This window comes from Acanthochromis polyacanthus, chromosome 13 (genome assembly GCF_021347895.1).
Source record: "Acanthochromis polyacanthus isolate Apoly-LR-REF ecotype Palm Island chromosome 13, KAUST_Apoly_ChrSc, whole genome shotgun sequence".
Lineage (NCBI taxonomy): Eukaryota > Metazoa > Chordata > Actinopteri > Pomacentridae > Acanthochromis > Acanthochromis polyacanthus.
In genome coordinates this window covers 13,548,204-13,567,827 of record NC_067125.1, presented here as the reverse complement: position 1 = coordinate 13,567,827, position 19,624 = coordinate 13,548,204, and the positions used below count along the sequence as shown (strand labels likewise).

General features: G+C 42.3%; 2 protein-coding genes across 6 annotated transcripts in view; one reads left to right on the top strand and one right to left on the bottom strand.

Annotated features, from left to right (window-relative positions):
* The window catches only part of fli1 (Fli-1 proto-oncogene, ETS transcription factor), a 31,593-nt gene extending 15,979 nt beyond the window's left edge, over window positions 1-15,614 (top strand). For all 5 annotated transcript variants that reach the window (XM_022199655.2, XM_022199654.2, XM_022199657.2 and 2 more), the window contains 5 exons: window positions 3,688-3,756; window positions 10,949-11,008; window positions 11,436-11,495; window positions 12,131-12,178; window positions 12,321-15,614. In XM_022199655.2, coding sequence (XP_022055347.1) covers window positions 3,688-3,756; window positions 10,949-11,008; window positions 11,436-11,495; window positions 12,131-12,178; window positions 12,321-12,850 — 767 coding nt within the window. In that variant the 3' untranslated portion in view covers window positions 12,851-15,614. The remainder of the gene's footprint in view (window positions 1-3,687; window positions 3,757-10,948; window positions 11,009-11,435; window positions 11,496-12,130; window positions 12,179-12,320) is intronic.
* Window positions 15,615-17,570: 1,956 nt separating this feature from the next.
* Window positions 17,571-19,624, bottom strand: kcnj1a.1 (potassium inwardly rectifying channel subfamily J member 1a, tandem duplicate 1). The gene has a single exon (XM_022199658.2). It carries the CDS (start codon window positions 19,554-19,556, stop codon window positions 18,435-18,437), a length of 1,122 nt encoding a protein of 373 aa, XP_022055350.1. The 5' UTR covers window positions 19,557-19,624; the 3' UTR covers window positions 17,571-18,434.

Below are 19,624 nucleotides of genomic sequence, written 5' to 3'. Positions count from 1 at the left end.
GATTTACAGTGAGGGAGTTAAGACAGAGAGAAAGAGAGAGACAGGGAGAGAGGGAGATAAGTCTGGGCTTCTGCAATGCTGCTGCTCGCTCCAGAGTAAGGGGGACATTCTCGAGCACCTCAATAGTTTATACAGACCATAAACATCTGGGCTCGCAGGCTGAGTAGGGAAAAAGGAGGTCTGGAGAGCACTCTCTCTCTCTCTCTCTCTCTCTCTCTCTCTCCCTCACTCAGTCTCTCTCTCTCTCTCTCTCTCTCCTATTTCTCCCCCTCACAACATTTTTATTGAGCTCCCCTTGCATTAGTTCTTTCTATTGGCAGATTATCACTGGTGCAGAGGGGCTCAACAGCCTGGCTCGGAGCCCTTTACTGTTAGCTGTCTGCTGCTAGCCACCATTACGGAGAAGTCTGCGGCTGCTCACTTGACTGCTGGGAGTCAGACACTTAGCTCTGCAGGAATTTCTGTACATATCACATTAGCATAAATGGACATGGATAATAAGCAGTTGCTATTCATGTAAACACTGAGATGAGTTCAGCTGTAATTGAAGCTGGATGCTTAGAAATACATAATAATTGCGCTTACAGTCCAATTCCCGGTTAGGAAAGCTGGTATGAGAGGATTCTGTACAACTGGGGTCACTTTTCAACACTGGCATTTCTTCCTGCAGTACCTGTGCATGGCAACTGCATGGTTAAAGTTACGGGAATCTTGTGGTCATGGGAACTGAACTATGGTTAGCGTATTGTTTGGGTGCCAGGATATTCCAACAGAAGTCCTTGTTGGGTTATTGAGCGTCTCCAAGACCAACTCTGAGAACATGTTTCCAAGTGGATTTTGAGGTGCTGCATCCAAATCTGCAACTTTCCGAAAACGGACAATTAGAAATTCACACCTCACTTCATGCAGCGATTGGCCAGATGTGTGAAGGTGAGAAAGGAAGCAGGGTTCTTTGATTCATTGTAACTATTCCCGGCACTTTTTTTTTTTTTTTACAGCTAACTTGTGCACAGTTATGCAATAAACACTTTTGTGACGGCACGTCGTCCACAACACTTCCAGTCTTTATGGTCAAGGTCGGGGAAGGTCTCAGTTGTGGTCTATCGAAGCTCTTCGAAAACAATGCTGACTGTCGGTTGGAGATGGGTTGTAATCTCTGTGTCAAGTTCACACACTTTGTCAATCCATCCATCCGCCACAGCCTCCATACGAGAGCTTTTGTTGAGCTATAACAGCATCACTCAACCTCTGTCAGTGTAGGCCTTAAACACACACTTTCTGTGTGCAGTGGAGGCAGCTCTCGAATACCCAGGTCCCAGCCCAGTGTACTTTGGAATTACTCTCATATTGGACAATTTTGCAACACAGAATTTGGAATGAAGTAGTGTGTACTTTATGGGCAAAAGCGAAAACTGGAGTGGAGGTCGTGGTGAAGGACGTGTGAAGTACATTAAAATTTCATGTGCAGGTTTGTGCCCAGTCACAGTTCAGCAATTTAGCTTTTTCTTTCTTTTTTTACAACTGAACCAGGATTTTTATGTTCACTCAATAATGCATTGCAGGTGAAAAAATACGCAATATTGCAGCTGTAAGGAAAAAAGAAATTCAGTGAGTCTATTCAACTACTAGCCTTTGTTTGGCAGGTAGGAATTTTCACCGTCTTGCCAGAGGTTTAATGGAGGATCTGTATCAGTTGTGCCTTAGCTCTGTCATTTTAGAGCATTTTAGAGAATTTGTCACTTGTACTATAAACCTGTTATAAAGAGAGACAGTGAGACTCCTCAGTGCAGCTTTATCGTAGAGAGCTAAAAGGATGCCTGGAGTGCATTTACCCCCCTTTAGGTGGCAAGATGCCCATAACTGGGTGACTGGGACCCTCAGTTTGTTGACAAAGCTCAGACCACATGGTTGAGGCATTGGTATCATATAGCTTCATAGAATAAACAGCAAGGGGCCCGCTGGAGGTCTGTGACAATGCTGCACAAGACCCCAAAAATATCCATCAATATTATGGACAGGTCAAACTGGAGGACGGGGCTTTTGAAACAGCCATCAGTCAGAGGAAGGAGAGAAAAGAAAATTGTTTGTGGAAGTTATGTAATCTATCAGACTCTGAGCAGATGTGGGTTGGGAGGGAGAGAGTGAGGGTCTTAAAGGCGGAACACTGGCCAGTCGGCCCACTGTGCTGTCAGATTACCGGGACGTGTTTGTTTTCTGAGAGAGGAAGAGGCCGTCCAAATAAATAGGCAGCACAGCCACGACTCACTCCACCAAACTGTCAGCTGTGGCGTCTCTCTCCCCACTCCCTCTCTCTCACTTACTCACCCCTACGCTCTCACTCACTCTCACTCTCTCCCTATACAGCAGCCCTGAATTTCTCTGTGGGATGGTTTGAGGTTTTCTCAGCAATGCTGCCTGTTTGCCTGTCTGGGTCAGCCCACATATGTGGCACACAGTAGGAAAAGGGTTAACAGCCCTTTCCTCCTTCATCCTTCCTCCTCCTCCTCCTCACTTGGTTCCATGTCTGTTCATATTTCTCTTACGCTTTCTCCCTCATTCCAGAGATGGTGCTTTGGTGGCTCGTTTGCCCCTCTGCGCTTACACTCCGCGTGTGGAATTATTTTTGTACGGGGAGCTGCATTTGATTGCTGTGCAGGGACCCTTCCTCATACAATGGCTCCCCTGTTCTGAGGCCCCCAGCTTTCTAAACTAGACCCAGAGCCTTGGGGGTGCCACAGAGTAGGTAGTAGTAGGAGGGGTGGGGTGTTGGGAGGTTAGAATACATTTGTGCGGCACTCCACACTCCCCCCCACCCCAAGCCAGCCCCTAAAAAAACAGGCCCCTAGTCAGAAGCGCAGCATGTTAGCTAACGATTCTGCATCGACTCCCAAGAAAGCATCACAAACTTGCTGGATTTTTTTCCTTTCCACTTGTATTTTAGGCTGTCTCTCAGACTGCTCCATTCAGAAAAGGTATCCTCCCTGCACAGTAACTCCCCGTAGCCGTCCCAGTGCTAAATCTTCTCCACACTCTCCTTGTAGTAACTGCTCTTGTGTTTTCTCTGTGCATTTTTGGGTCTGTTTTTCCACTCGCTGATTTATGCCTGGGGGCAGCTAAAATTAAGAGAGCATTTTGGTGCCGCCCAGGGTGCCTGTGTAAGTGGAGGAATGCAGTGCAGAGTTCTGCTCCATAAGGTGAAATGAATAGGCAGCCATATGAGGACTCTCACCTCCCTGTCTCGACTTATTCAGGAGTAGCAGTTGCACTTAAAGTGCTGACAAGCTGCAGGGGTTTTCCTACATTTAAAGAACTGCTTATGTGCTGAATTTGCTGTATTTGGAACTAGATTTATTTGTCATAAACTATTTCCCACTTGAGACTACTTTTTAAAGACAAAACAGGAGCTTAAGTCAAGACATAGAAAGGTCTATCTGCTGCTGTTTGACAGTATAATTGAGCTGAACTTTCTACTGCCACCTGCTGGCTATCGTTAAACTATTTGATCTGTTTGTCACACAAACCTTAGCGAGTTTTTACTTGAGTTGCTCTAAATTGCAGATACCTTAAAAGCAATTTTATCATGCCTAACACACAAATTCACACCTGTAAATATTCTGAAAGACTGCATACACTAAAAGTCACTCATTGGATTGTATTCATTAAATCTTTCTATGCTCTTTTTTGCAGGTAGTTCATCATTATCCTACAATACACCATCTCACACGGATCCATCCCCACGCCTGGCTGCCAAAGAGGGTAGGAACACCTTTTTTTTGTCAAATTCTCTGTCTTTTATTCTAATATCTGTTTGGCGTCTGTATACCAAGAGAGTAAGATGACAGGGTTGCTTCTAAGGATAAAGAAAAACATGGAAGACAAAAGCATAGAATGAAAGAGATATAGGTAGTCCTTGTTGAAACCTAGGATCACTATACCTGCTATGCATACACACAAAGCCTGCACTCACTTGAGAATACAGCCCACTCACAAAACCAAAGCATATGCAGTCACTGATTGCCAGTGACAAAGCTCTGGGCAGGTGCACCTTTTGTGTTGTTAAAACAGTATGAGCCAAGCCGCAACTGCAGACTGCGCTATTCAGAACTGCTTATCTGAACGCTGTGACGTGTAGTGGCTCAGAGGTGCATGCGGTAACAGACCAGAGGCATATTAACAGCAGGACAAAAGCAGAGTGTTGATGAGTTCTTTCCATAGCAGCGAGGGCATGAACAGACTGCAAATGCGATGATTCAAGGAAAGATGATATGTGAATGAGGCTGTTTACTGGAAAGGCAGGCATCACAGACAGGTGCTGAAGCAACAATGTGTACGGTAAACATGGCAGAAGAGGCTGATTGGCCGCGTCAGACCAGACAGGAGCGGAAAGGAGTGTATGTGTGTGAGTCTGAGTGAATTCATGGCACAGAGGATGCCAGGCAGCTGAAGGGGGACTAACCGTAAAATATGTGCCGTAGAGACTGGCAGTGCCACTGGTTGTCATTTTGGACAGCAAAATTCCACCTCTTGTTGTTGAGCTGTTAGTCACTATGTTACTAGTGCCACCATACTGTCACTATGTGTGCCAGTCAAACAGTCAAACATGGGGCACAGTGAAATATCTTTTATAATGTCCAATTTCATGTGCCAGTTGTACTATTGCTTATAAAACCAGAAGACAAATCTGATTGTTGTTTGAGGCCGTTTCTCTTTTTTGGATACAGATCATCTGAACTCAGCTTTTAGTTATTTAGAAGTCATTTAGTTTGATTAATTCTTCATTTTCAAGTATCTTAAAATGTACATAGCCTGGAACCAATACAAACAATAGATATCAGCTCATCTTGCTGTGATACTTGCCGTAGGTCTGTTTATTGGTAAATAATGAATTAAAAAACTATTAAGATGAGCTTTTTCCATGACTTGTTATCATGTGAACTGTTTTGTAATTGTTTTAACAAGCATCTCGGCCGAGCAATACTTACAAGATCCAAACGATTCACTGAAACTTACACACACTTACATTAAGTTTAAACTAGCTTACATTAACAATAAATCTCCATAATTTAGAAAAAGAGGACATCAGATGTGACCTGTTGTAGTAGCTTTTAATGTTTCACTTTTGAAAACCCTTGCAAAAAAGTTTGCTTAGTGTCTAAGAAAAATGCCCACGGCAGCTCAAGATGACTGTTCAATTCCCCTCGATGCCTTTTCACTCCGCAAACACGGTTTTGTGCTGACACGACTTGAATAGGCGAAGGCTGTGTATCTGTAAAAGAAAGATACACATCCTTTACATCGGCCATACGGTGTCACCACCAGAGACGGGAGAAAGGACTGCAATAACAGTGATAGCCTTGCTCACAGGATGAGGGGCCCTATCAAGGCAGCGGCAAAGGAAATACTAGCTCTGATAAGTGTCAGAGAATGCCCTCGGCTTCTCTCTATCTGCTCCAATGGTGAGAGCTACCAGGCCATGTACTTGTTCTCGCCCAGCTCCATACTAATAGACCAATGGGCAGGCCAGATAAGATTCTGCTCAGTCACCCCCGACCCCGGCCTTCCTGGTTCTCAGCACCAGGTATTTGGACTGGCAGGGATAGAGGGTCACTCCCTTCAACAGCATTTCCCTTTCACAAGAGGTGATCTCTATTATGGGCTTCTGTAACACTGACTCTGCCTCTCTATAGTTGTGTCCCAAGATCCCAGCGTCAGTTTTGCCTCTGTAGCTAAATGAGAGTCTTTTATCACCAAAATCCTCACTTTTCCAGATTGAGGCAATACAACCAGAAAAACTTACATTTTCAATCACTTTTGAATATTACAAAATGTCACTTTCAAGCAAAATTGAGTGAAAAGGTGAGGCAAGATGAAAGAAAAACATCAAAATCGGAGCTGGGGCTTTGTGACTCGACAATAAAAGGTGTCTTGCTTCTGGAGAAGCCTTTATCAGCACATGCTCAGATCAGCGCTGCCAGATGTTCAAGTTCATATTGCCTTTTGAGAACAGTCAAATACCATACAGGCTCTTTGGGGTAGAGTAAGCACGAGCATACAGCAGGAGACAACCCTTAATCTCCTCCAGACTCTGTGGTGTAAAATGCAATGTTATGAATAAAAGAGAGCATATAAAACACGGAATGCAGCCGCTATGAAAGGGTGTGCGTGCGGATGTGTGTGTGTGTGGCTCTCTGTGTGTATCTAAAGTCTGTCTGCTATTTGCCTGTGGATAGGCGTGTGTGTGTGTGTGTGTGTGTGTGTGTGTGGGTTTCTGCATGTCTTCGTGCAGCATGTATTACAGTATGCATTTACATTTCTCTTGAGTGTGTATTGTGTTATTCATGAGTTTAAGGCTTATAGGCAGATTTCCTCGACAGTATGTAGGGAAGTACATGTATATCATATATAGTGTATATGTTCAGGGTAGATTTCTTGCTTCTTTTCTGCACCTTTTCCTTCTCGTCTTGCTGGTATGGAATTTTGTAATGCTGTAATTTGCAGCAAAAACACTCGACATTCTCTGCCGTTTCTCAGTGAATGAGTAAAGATGATGATTCACCTCTGTGAATGTATTTATTTCCTGTCAAGTCATGGCCAAAACAGCTTGAGATGTGCTATTATGTGAACAACCTGTCTTACCGTTTAATTTTTAGTCGCAAAAATAAGTGCAAAAATGAAATCCATACTTCAAACGGTCAGCTAACATAGCTTTATAGTAGTTGTAAATTTTCTTTCTGTTCTGGTGCACCTACTGTCTCCCCGCTGTGTCTAACTCCTGTACTCTGCCATCATTCTCCTCCTCTTATGGCTCCTTCCTCACACAGATGGCTTTTAAAGCACCTGTATTATGGGTATTAAAAAAAAAGTTTACCCTGTCTGGGTCTCTCTCTTTGGCTCAGACTCTGGGTTAAAAGCAGTCCACGGCTCGAGTCTCTCCTTCTCCACTCTTTTTCTGTCTGTCTGTCTCTCTTTCTCTGTCAGTCGATTTGTCTTTTCTCTCCCTCTCTCTCCCACTCTGTCTCCCTCTGTCTTTTCTTCCTCACCCTCTACGTCTCTCTGCCGTCTCTCTCTCTCTCCCTCTCTGTCTAGCACTCGGGCCTTGTTTTGACTAACTGGTCCTGCAGTTGAAGTCTCCCAGGAGCGTGCACCACACCCCAGACCAGAGTGGAAACTGGCTCAAGTCGCAGTCAGAGCGAGGCCTGGAAAAATGAAGGCGGGAGGGCGGGGTGGTGGGGCTGGGGGGGAGGAGGAGGAGGAGAGGTTGGGGATGAGGAGGCCCTGTGTGTGCATACTCGGTTTTGTGTTTGCGTGGTTGGCTTGTGCCGCGTACCCCCAACCACTTGGGCTTTTGTACATTGTACATCTGTGCTGCTTCTTCCTTCTTCTGCGCTTTCACTTCTACTTCCCCCTACCTTCCACTAAGCCCGATTATCCAGAGAAAAGGTTGAACTGCTGCGTGCAAAGTGAGATTTTTGGCGTTCTTAGGGCTTCATTCTTGCTTGCAAATGGATGAAGGTAAAAATCGATTTTGGAGGTTAAATGCTGCCAACCACTCAGGGTTTCTTATTATCACTAAACACCCCCCACCCCCCACCCACCCATACCAGACAGTAGCCGGGTTTGCTGCCATTGTTTTCCTTTCGAATTCCAAAGTTGTGTTTTGTCTGACTCAGTGCTTTTCTTTTTTCATTATTTTTCTCTCTTTACTCTCTTCTCTTCTTTTCTCCTTCATGCCTTTTCATGCACTTACTCACTGTCTGCATATCTTCATCCGTCTGCTTTTCAGTCTTTTTTTCGATTCCTTCACCTTCTCTCTCATCTCCCCTTCATTCGTCTCCGCTTCTCTCCCATCGTCTAATCTAAACCCTCCATGCACGTAGGTGGAGGTAGCCCCGTTGTGTTTTTTTTCGGGGTGGTTGAGAGTGGATGGGGGTGAGGGGTGTGGAGGTAAAGAGTGGGGGGGGAGACTGGCGGTGAGCAGAGGGGAAAAAAGGGCCAGTAAAACAAAGAGAGGTTGTCTGCAGGCAAACCAGGCAGGAAACGCAAGTCTCCCAGGACTCTCCCCCAGTCACTGCTCCTTGGCTATCCTGCCGGCCCACACCAGATTGAACCTGACAGCCCCACTGAGCCACGGCAGCCCGCTTGTTGTTTGTCCCTCCTCTCCCTCTTTTTGTCTTTATTTCTATTACCCTCGCCTTTCTTTCAGTCATTTGATCATATTCTAATTCAATCCGTTTTCGTTGCAAGCGCCTATCCTTCATTTTATTCTGTACTCGTGGTGCCACTTGCACCGTTCCCCGCTTCTTTTTCTTTCACTTGATACATTTTATTGAGTCACAAAGACATTTATTCTCTGCAGATAGGAATGACTCCCTTGATGAAGCGTGGAGGGAGGGTTAAAAGTTGAAAAGGTAGAAATTAGCGAGGAGACCAAAAGGTCCCTGAGCAACAGGAAATGTTCCCATGTGAGGATATTCTGCTAGTGAGGAAAGGGAAAATCAGACAACAAAACATCCTTTGAAAGTAGCACAAGACGCATAATTGAATTTGAAGTGAGTTAATTATTGCATTTTCAATGGTGTATTATAAATGAGTAAAAAAAAATACTTGTGTGGCCGTTTACCAGAATAATGCTGTTTTCCTGGTTGCACTGGGGTTTGACTCTAGAGTTAAATGTTATAGGGAGAAATAAGGAGTTAGATTTAGAATATTTTAATATTTGTCATTTATTTTAAGGAAACCAAGATGTCAGCAGGCTCTAATCCACAGGAGGGCAGTGTTGTACGGTGTTTCGAAACATCTGAACATGCAGTGAAAGCTGGTGACGAGTTTGTTGTCACTGGATGTTCCCCTGGTGTGTCCATATCAGGTCCTATGGGTCAAGGTTACACCCAAAGACTAAACGTAGTTTTGAAGTGAAGTTTTTTTTCCCCACACAAGTTAAAAATTAAAAAATGGCACATTTACAAAAAGTAACAATGTGTGCCTTGTATAAAGCTCTACTCTCACATGCATGAACAGAAAGATTTATAAAGTTTAGATGAATAAGTGGAATTACGTGAAAGAAAACTGAATAGCTGATTTGTAGAATATCTCCACAGGATCTTAACTACTCTAATGCAGTAACATAAAATGAATAGATGGAAATAAGTTTTCACATAAAACAGAACAGGAGTGTCTGGAATCAGCATGTTCATTCACCTATGAAGTGTCAAAACTTGCCATTCTCATGACCATTAAACACAAATTGACAAAATTGCATCCTGTGTAAAAACAACATGTCTTTGAGACGAGGACCTGTTTGTCTTTATTAACCAAAGTACCCTTCACCTTGACTGCCAAGTTGCCTGGGGTCTGTCTTCACAAAACATCCTAAGGTTGAAAGTAGCTTCCAACTGACTGAGACAGGAGAAACTCCTAAAAATAAGGAGTGTGTCACTTCAGGACTTTAGTTTGTGTCCTGCTTCACAAAGTATTATAGCACTAAAAGTGGCTCCCATATCTGAGAGAAGATAGATGTAGTCTAGAGGATTCTTAGGTCACCGGCTGTGAATGCTATCAGTTAATTAAATGGCCATTATCAGTTGTCAGCATTCTCATAATTATGCTTCAGGTTAGGCAAACTACTCTGCAGATGTCTCAGTTATGAATTTTCTGGTAAAACTGGTGCCGTATGTGGAATTACCCTTAATTAATGTATTAGGTGTGTACCTATCTTAGGTTATGTGTATTGTTGGACATGAATTCACTTGTATGGATGGTTAACTGTTTACCATTTGCTGTAGTCATAGTAAATAAGTTGATGAAACAATCCATCTGTGATATAACAAGGGGCTTTATTACGTCCCTTTTTGCAGAATAGGAATTAAGAATACAGTCCCTGATTCATAAAACAAGGAATTGTAACCTCCAACTTTGACTGTCAATTAGCTTGCTTCTCAAAAGTTCAGCTGCACTGATGGGAAAGGGAATTGCCTCTTGACCTTCTAACAGCTTGCTGATCCCATCAATAACCTCTGTCATCACCATTACACTGTCTCTATCTGCTGCCCTCTGGGCAAAACGCTGCTGACAAAAAGATTTGCAGATGATGATAACGCTGTGAATAGCATGTTGGGCACAACACAGTGTGAAGAATCTCTGGTCACAATGCGCATCATATTTCCCTGTGTGCTTGCAACTGTTTGAACTGTTTTAGCCTTTAATAATACAAACCATCAAGGGTGCTGGCCAGGTGCGCGGTGAGAATATCGGGGCGTTTTTGAGACATTGCCAAGGGAACGATACAGCCTCTGTTTTATCTGCTTGTGTCAGAGGGATTGATTGTTACTGGAAGCTGTCCAGCTTCACACTCAGCCAGGTTTGAACCACAGACACACAGCAGGTAGAACTCATGCAAACCGGGCCAGTTTGGCTCTCTGTCAAGGTTTCATGAAAGCCCCTTGTGAGGGGAGATGGGATGAGGGGGGGTATTATGTGCATGTATTGTCTTCCAATGTCTGTATCTCCGTTGTCCGTAAATTTGCATCACTCCTTTTATTTGTGGTCAGGGTGTTGCAAGCTGCTCAACCAACTGTACGCTCTGTCAAAGATTGTGCCATCTACGTTTAAACCACCTCATGGTGCCAAACAAAACCACATTACCATGTCCAGATATCCTGTGAAGAATATCTTTTGGCATGTTTTGATGGATTTATTAATGCTGTTTGGCACTGGTCTTCCTGTTGGCGTTCTGTAACCGTTGCGTTCCTGCGATTGGCTAGCACACAATGAAATGTAACATTTTCTGTACACAAGCCAATTCTGTGATTGTACTTTAGGAAATTATGAGCCATTTTTAATTCTCCAGAACTGAAGGGCATCAACTATCCTCATTTTTTTTTACCCTTGTTGTAAAAAAAAAGCAACTGTCAACTGTTAATTAACTTGGTATTTCCTCTCTCTTTGTTAGACCCTTCCTATGATGCTGTACGGCGGACAGGATGGTCTAACAACATGCACAGTGGCAAAGGTGAGGACACAAAATGACTCATTTTCAGTAATAACTGGCCAGGGTGAGCAGATGTAAGCTACTGAAAGGGAGTATGATTTTACATTTCAGCTGAATCTTTTCATTTGGCACCCTGTAGAAGTTAAAACCACCAAATAATTTGCAAATACTATTTAAACTGAGTCTGCATCGCAACTGGGGACAGTTCCAGTTCCAACATCCACAGTCTAGACATGTGGGATGGACTCCCAAAGATTACAAAGGCAAAAGAAGTCAATCCAGCCACCAGCTACTGCCTTGTTTACTTTGGACTTCTGCTGACATGCCCTCAAGATGTGTAGCTTGGTTATCTGTAGTCATCTCACTGATGTTTTCTCTGAACCTTTTTTTTTTAAGTCCCTCTCTCCTTCCAACTTGTCTTCCACTGATTGCATCTCTCTCTCTGCAGGATCACCAGTGGTTACTCAGAATGTGACCAAGACCACTGAGCAGCCCAGACCTCAGCCAGGTAACACATTACTTGGTCTCTTTCTTGGTGCATTTGATACAAGCACAGAATCGAAAGATATTCGTTAGCATGAATATCAGCTTCCTTTTGTACCAGCTGTCTTGACAGAGGCTTTTTCCTTTGTGTGTTGATAGTCAACACCATAATTGCTCTGCATTGATAAGAGAATTGTATTCTACTGCCTGATCCTGAAATTTGTTCTCTTTATGTTTGGTTGCCAGATTGATTTCAGGGAAGATTCTTATAGAACATTTTGATAATGCTTACCAAAGAGTGTTTGAGTTGTTTTTTTTTTTAGTTTACTGCCTCCCAACCACATATCTATGAACATATGTAATTGCTTTTTTCTGGTCACTTCAATCCTTAGAGATTGTAAAGAGCGCAGGGATCCGGACCAACTTCTAAATCAACTTCGCTGCATAATATTGTCTGTTTTGAATATTTAGTTTAATTAACCTAAATGGAAATGTAATTAGATCTGTGTCATATTGTTAGGTTTTAAATTGGACAATGACCTGTTGCTCACTGACAGGTTTACAGTGTTCCACACTAACTTTCATGGGCCAAATAAAGTTCTATATTACTACAGCAATCAGCAACATGTAGACTAACACAGCTCTCCTTTTTTCGCACAGATCCATACCAGATTCTGGGTCCCACCAGTAGTCGTCTTGCCAACCCAGGTAGGATTCTCTAAGTCTTTATAATGAATCATGCAGTGGTTGTGGAAGGTTTTTTTTTTTTTTTTTTTTTAAAAAAAGCTCCAGTAAACACAGAATTTTGTATCTGTGCTTGACCAAGGTCTGGATTTGTGTTCACCATCAGGTTCAGGTCAGATCCAGCTGTGGCAGTTCCTCCTGGAGCTCTTGTCTGACAGCGCCAACGCTGGCTGCATCACATGGGAGGGCACCAATGGTGAATTTAAGATGACAGATCCGGATGAAGTGGCGCGGCGCTGGGGCGAGCGGAAGAGCAAGCCCAACATGAACTATGACAAGCTGAGCCGCGCGCTGCGCTACTACTATGACAAAAATATCATGACCAAGGTGCATGGCAAGCGCTACGCCTACAAGTTCGACTTCCATGGCATTGCTCAGGCACTGCAGCCGCACCCCACCGAGTCCTCTATGTATAAGTACCCCTCGGACCTAGCCTATGTGCCTTCCTACCACGCCCACCAGCAGAAGGTCAACTTTGTATCTCCGCACCCTCCATCCATGCCAGTCACCTCCTCCAATTTCTTTGGACCCACTGCTCAGTACTGGAGCTCGCCCACTGCAGGTATCTACCCCAACCCAAATGTTCCTCGCCATCCTAACACTCATGTGCCATCCCACTTGGGCAGTTACTATTAAAAACAAGCCTTTCTTACCATCCACCATCCTTGAAACCCCCCCCTTTCCACAAATGCTGACCTGCACTCCCAATGATGCCAAACCAATGAAGACTTAATGATCGAGGCGATTTGTCCTCTGAAGAAATTTTGCTCCTGAATGAAGGATGTTTAAATTGAAGGAGTTTTTCTTTTTGTAAAATTCTATAAACAACTGGATGTTACGGTCCAAAATGGAATACTACTTACCTTTTACAAGACTAGCAACTATGTGGTTATGTTTTATGAACGTGCGTCTGAGTTTCCTGTGCCTTTCTTTTCCAATCCCCTCAAAGCTGCACCCACAAGCCAGTAGGTGTCCCTTTTTGAACCTCCCCAAGCCTGAAAACAGGAGACAAGTCTGTCTGTCTCCTCCCCCCGCTACAAAACCAGACATGGGCCTATTACTTATGGGTCTCAATCTACATCCTTCGCAGTACATTATGTGCATTGTGCTTTAAAACATCTGCCTTTTCCACTCGCCAACTGCCTTGTTGGGGTTTCTTATCCCCACCACATCTAGCCTTCTGTTTCCACTGTATCTGTCTGCTTGTCTATTCATCTGCATCTTTTTTATGTGTGTGTGGAGAGTCTTCTGGAATTCGCTGGACAAGAAGAAGCTCTCAATGAGATGGACTTTTCTCAGCACTGAATGAAATCTGGCAACTGGAATATGCCATTCAATATGCCGTTTAATTTATCCTCCAAACTGGAAGGCTAGAGAAGAGTTAAATGCCGTAGAAGGAAGCGCTGTATGTTTTGCTGACCTGGGTGAACTCAGTTGCTTAAATCGTTTTCTGTGTGCCGTGTGTGGAGTTCAAGAGGGGCAATGTTGTACAGTTGGCTCAATTGTGTTGAGGAAGCTGAGTAAGGATATAATTGCAGTAATTTGCAACAATAATTCAACCCAGGTCAGATGTTTTCAGTGGGCCACACACTAGGCTATTAAATGTTTGCCATGTTGTTGCCTTTCAGCCATGCCATTTCCAGATGTGTTGTTGCTCGACCATGTCAGTATTAATGTGAATGTCTTCTGGTTTGTAAACCACGTAAAAGGGATACCCTTCAGCAAAATCAAAATTTGTCAGATGTATGTATTTAGTAGTAACAAAAAGACAACTTTTAATGGAGAAATTAACTCCTTCACACTTCGGCTCATGAATCTAAAAGTTGAAAGTGCCTTTTTGCAGATGGGATTACAGACGTGTAGATAATCTACTGTCATGTAGTGGATGTTTTTTTTTCTGTCCAAAGTGACTCACAGTGCTTTGAGTGTCCATCCAGCTTTAATATGTGCTGTAATGAGATTCAAAGCTCTAACCCTCACAGAGTTAGTGCCATGCTTTAACTGCTGATTTAAACCACATCTTGTCTATAAATTCCAGACAAGACAGCACTACATCTTAAGAGTGCATAGAATAAATGATCACTCCAAAAATCTGACAATTTTTGATTTTGAAGTGCACTCTGACAATAACGGCTACCATGGTGCCATCTCTTTCCTCTTTGTAGGCCAGTCAGGACCGCGTAGGTCAGCACAAAGAAGTGGCTTAGCAGTAAGTCATGTTTGAGTCAAGTTGCATTTTTACCAGGGCTGGATCCTAGTTTGAGAGCAGCATGTGTGTTTGAATGTTAGTTTCTCACTGATCTTAAAGCCCAGCAAAATGCACATGAATCTCAAGTCAGGATTTCATCATCATCAGTGTGTCAAAACATATCCATCTTCAGGTGTTCAAAGCTGTTTATATCAAACGTATGCCTTTAGTGTAACTGAAAATGAACACTTGAAAATAAATTACTTGGGACAAAGTAGTTTATCAAAGAACAAAACCAGTAAAGTATGACGAGATGAAACAAAGAAATCCTCAGATTCGCAAACGCTGTGCGTTTGTCAGACCTATTTTTTATTATTTTATAAGCATCAGTCAACTAGGCATTAAAGCAACTTACTGTATAAATTATGCAGAGTTATTTTCATATGTGACACAGTATAAAAAGTCAAGAGAATTAATACGAGTTGACCTCGGTCAAAAATGCAAACCTTTTAAGTCCATTTCTGCTAAGTAGTTTGTTAAGCATTTTAAGCGTTTATATATCTGTACATTTGGGCAATACATTTTAACATTTTTGTTTTCTTGTTATTGTTATTATTTCTGGAATTCGGTTTTTAACATCCTAAGTGCCTTTTAAGTGTAAAAGATATTTTCTTGTATCCCCAAAGTCACGAATGCCTGCTTGAATCATAATCCAATAGCCAGGGATACCTTTCCTGTATATGCAACATGTGATGGTGTTGGATCATTCATCATTTTTCATGCCAAATAGCCCTGGCATTGGTAGCTTTTTCTGTACATGAATGATTTTCAGGTATTTTATGCCAAATAGTACCAACAGTATTAATATCCACAACCAGCTTCTCTTGAAGATTTATAGCTTTCAAAGAACAAATTAAAAAGGGAACATTTAATTTGTAGCATAAAGAAATTATTCTAATGTACCCTTTACCGTCATGTTTCACAACTGTTATCGAAGAAAAGGGATCAGTGCTACTTCATATATGCAATGTATTTTGGATATCAAATATATATATATATATAAATATATATATAAATATATGTGTGTGTATAATTTTACAATTAACCAGTGTATTATTATTATTGTCATTCCTGCAATGTATGAAGTAATACCTTTTGAAAAAGGGCTTTTGTATAGAAAAATGTGACAAAATAAATGTTTTTACCTCTCAAGTGATCCTCTATTGCCTGCTTTTGGCTTCACTAGGATGTCAGGACAGATGACAACAAGGAACAAAGACACCAGAACAGCACAGTACGACAGTCGAGATAGTGATGTGTACATTTGCACAACATTTGTCTTTGTTGTGCCAAGGTCGAAAATTAATTTGCCTCGAGCTGATGACAACTCAGTACAAATTCTTATGGCTGTTAATCATTAGACTATTTGTTGTTCCTTAAGGACAGCAGTAATGGGTTACATTTGTTTATTACATATGGAAATATTCACACCTGTAGAAAGATAACTAGTTTTCTGCATTAGTTGAGAAGATGATAAATGACTATGATAAATTCAGACACTACTGAAATGTAGTGTCCCATTAAGAGAATATACCCTCACCTAACATACAAGGTAATAGAACAGGCCTGCAATAAATCCCATCTTCATGAAGGTTATAATGTTCTGTTTTCAGCAAAGCCTGGACTCAACATTATGGTCATTTCCGAGGCTTTAATTTATGATGCTGTTGAACTGTACAGCTCAATACTTGTGTAATACTTGTAGATGTTTCTAGCTTTTTGTCTACCCTATATAAGATTATAAGATAGGGTAAAATTGTGTCTGTATTTGGAAATTAGCCAATGAGTTTATGTTAGATGGTAGGAAAGCTAACTGGCTTTCTTTTCTTGATGCCTTGAAGATCACAAATTATATTCTGTCACAGCAGAAACAACAGTAAACTGTGTTTACACCCTTTTCAGTTCTGTCGGGTTTTAAATCAACAAGCGAGGCCACAAGCTGTGAGCAAAGGAACTGTGTTCGCTCTTGTTTGTAGACACTGACAGTAATGAGACAGATATGCACATTCTGTCAGTCCTGATTTTTAAATAATGACTCATTTTTACCTCTATCACATTTTAATGTTGACTTAACAAGGTTGGCAACATGCACTCCACTCAGATTTTGGATGGTTTTGTGTGATGGTTTGGCTATTTCCATAGTTTGAATGAATCTGAGGAGTCACTGTGTCATTTCTACATGGTATAAATGTCAGTGCAATAGCACAGGTTGAACACATCATAAACTCAGTGCTGTCTATACGCCCATCTACTTCTCTGACCTTCACATCCTTATGGTGCAATGCAAATGTTATATCCCAGCTGACTGTCACTTAAACCTGCACATGCAGATTAGATGTGCCTCATTCAGAAGAAAAAGACACCTAAAGAAGGAGGTGTAAAATCACCGTGTCTTGATATCATGCATCAGTTTATAGGTTTGTACAGTATTTTCCTTGGTGTTCTGTAATTCTCCTCCTGGATACAGCCTGAAATGAAAGGTGTTAGCAATGTAACAGTCAGCATGTATGCATGCTGTCTACGGTAAATGATAGCTACAGACCTATTAGCCTGCATGTAGACAAACATATGTATCACAGACACAGTAAACAGCTATCAAGAGACAGTTATTTCAGTAACTTTGCACACTTGTCAGTAATATTGATAATCCTTTACTCCCTAGCCTTGTTCATTATTCTATCACTTGCTACAGCAGCATCCCTGCAGACTCATACAAAACACTTCATCATATGCAGTTCATTAGAGAGGTCATGGCGGGAGGTCCGCCTTAAGGAAACCTGTTAAAGCTTCATGCTAGCATACAGTATGTGCTGTTATTTCTGCAAATGGAGAATTCCGGTTTCATGTTCAGATTCTGCGGGCTAAATAATGGGCAGTAAGCTTTCAGCTTTCATCTCCCAAACACTTCTACTCTGCTGTGTTTGGATCCCTGTTTGCTGTCACAACTTCACTTTGTTTACAGATAAAAAGCCACAATGGGGGTTGGCACCTGTCATTATGTTGCTTTGACCTTTTTGATCACAGTGCTAATGTGACGTTTCGGTTCGGTGAGACGGAGCATAATAATGTGACACGGACATCTTTTTTGAATGCAAAAATAGCCTTTATTACAATGTAATTTCCTCCTGAGATCAGATACAAAAACAACTTTACAAACATAACTGAGTATCATTCTATAGTCAGTGCTGCATGCAGCCATATTTTAAGTGTTTCCTGAGAGCTTTGTTCTCTCACAGTGTCTTCACTCAAGAAGAAAACCACAACTACATCAACCACTGTTTTAAATGACAGGCTCTAGAGCCCAGCCCTTTGCTAATGCGTCAGTATTTGAATTGTTAAGCACATTTTAATGGTTCAAGTCCAAGTTTTTACTTGTGCACAACAGCATACAGTTGCATGAATTATTGAACAACCATTTCATCTTTTTGTCACTCATGAAACTAGCTTTTTCCCCCCAACACTAGTTCTTCAAGTAATGGCAAGATTTGTAGAGAGGATAATATATTGGCTTTGGTTTTTCTGCCTTTACATGTGGTATAAACCTGATAAAAGGCCAGCGGTAAATTAGTACTACTTATCTTCATTAAAAGCGAGAGCATATATGTATCTTCCTACTGAGAGTCATTGAGAAAACTTTCTCTTCTTGCATTTAAGCTTCATCATTTTGCATGACCTGGCCTGCCGTTTGAAAACAGGTTTTTGGTCAGCAGACAATGGAAGGTGTGGTTTTACATACAAATAGTTCACAATGACTGTCCTGACCCCACAGACGTATTTCTTATCTGTGTGAAACACAAAAGAATAACAAAAAAAGTAGGTTTCTTTAATTCATATTTAAATGCTACACAGTGCCCTGCATTACATCATGTTTCCCAACCTGCCTTTGGCAACTGTTTGTCCTTGAGGAGTTCATCAGTGAGAAGTACAAACCTCCACCCGTCTCAGTTTCTGCAAGTCAATGTCTCCACCATCTCACATTTTTGTGACATTCTGAGGATCATTGATATCAATCACCTCAAATCCCTGGTTGTCATTTCCATTTCTGGAGTGGTGGTGGTGACCCTTGATGTTGTGGAAACAGTAGGAACAGTGTGCAGTGGCCACTGGCACCACTTTAGAGAAATTGGAGAAATCTACTCTGTACTTGCCCTCCTTGCTTCTGGAGATGATTGGCAAGAAGTTGTAGCCCCACATAATCTCCTGAGGAATAAACGATGTCCGCACTTGGCAGGAGGAGCTCGTGGATTCTGCTGTGCCGTCTAGAAAGACGACCAGCTCAAACTCTTGCTTATGGAGCGTGTCCACTGCCATCTCAAAAAACGGACTGTTCTTTTCAATGACATGGTACAAAGTGAGAGGACACACGAAGAAGAGGTTGTCCTTTCCAGCGTCCACCATGAACTCAATGTTCACTTGATCCATGATGATTGTCTCCCCATCTGGTGTGTTCGTCGTTCTCAACAGCTTACCATAGATCTGGCTTCCAATCATCAAGGTCTTGCGCAAATTGGCCACTCTGATCGACAGGCACAGAGAGCCATTTTTGGGGCTGATAACAGCCATGTCACTAAATGTGATGGTTTTTGCCCTTTTCTTGGGTAAGGAGATTTTGGATAGGATGACTCCACACATGAAACAGTTGATAATTGCACCGACGAGGGACTGGATGATGAGAAGGGCAACAGCACCTGGGCAGAGAGGGGTGAGTGCTCGCCCACCATATCCAATAGTGGTCTGGGTTTCCAGGGAGTAGAGGAATGCTGTGGTAAGTCCTACTACATTGTCGATACATGCAGTGTGATCTGGAGGGGGATTCTGCCACGTCAGATCTCCATTACTGCGGGCAATCCAGTACCACAGCAGGCCAAAGATGAACCAACTGAGGGTGAAAGAGGCGATGAAAAAGAAGAGGACAAACCGCCACCGGATCTCCACAAATGTGGTCCAGAAGTCGGCCAGGAAGGCAAAGTGTTTGCTGTACTTGATGTTGCCATATTCAATGTTGCAGCGGCCATCTTTGGTCACTAGTCTGGTCCTGCGACTTTTTCGTTCCGCCATACAGTCCTGGATGCGTTTGTTCAAGGATCCAAACATTTTTCTGCAAGTCAACAACCTATAAGACAAGAAGACAGCAAATTATATGTTACGTATATTCCAGCCCG

Excerpts from the sequence above, each read along its gene's own strand:
- kcnj1a.1 (XM_022199658.2), bottom strand. The coding sequence starts at position 19,556 with ATGTTTGGATCCTTGAACAAACGCATCCAGGACTGTATGGCGGAACGA.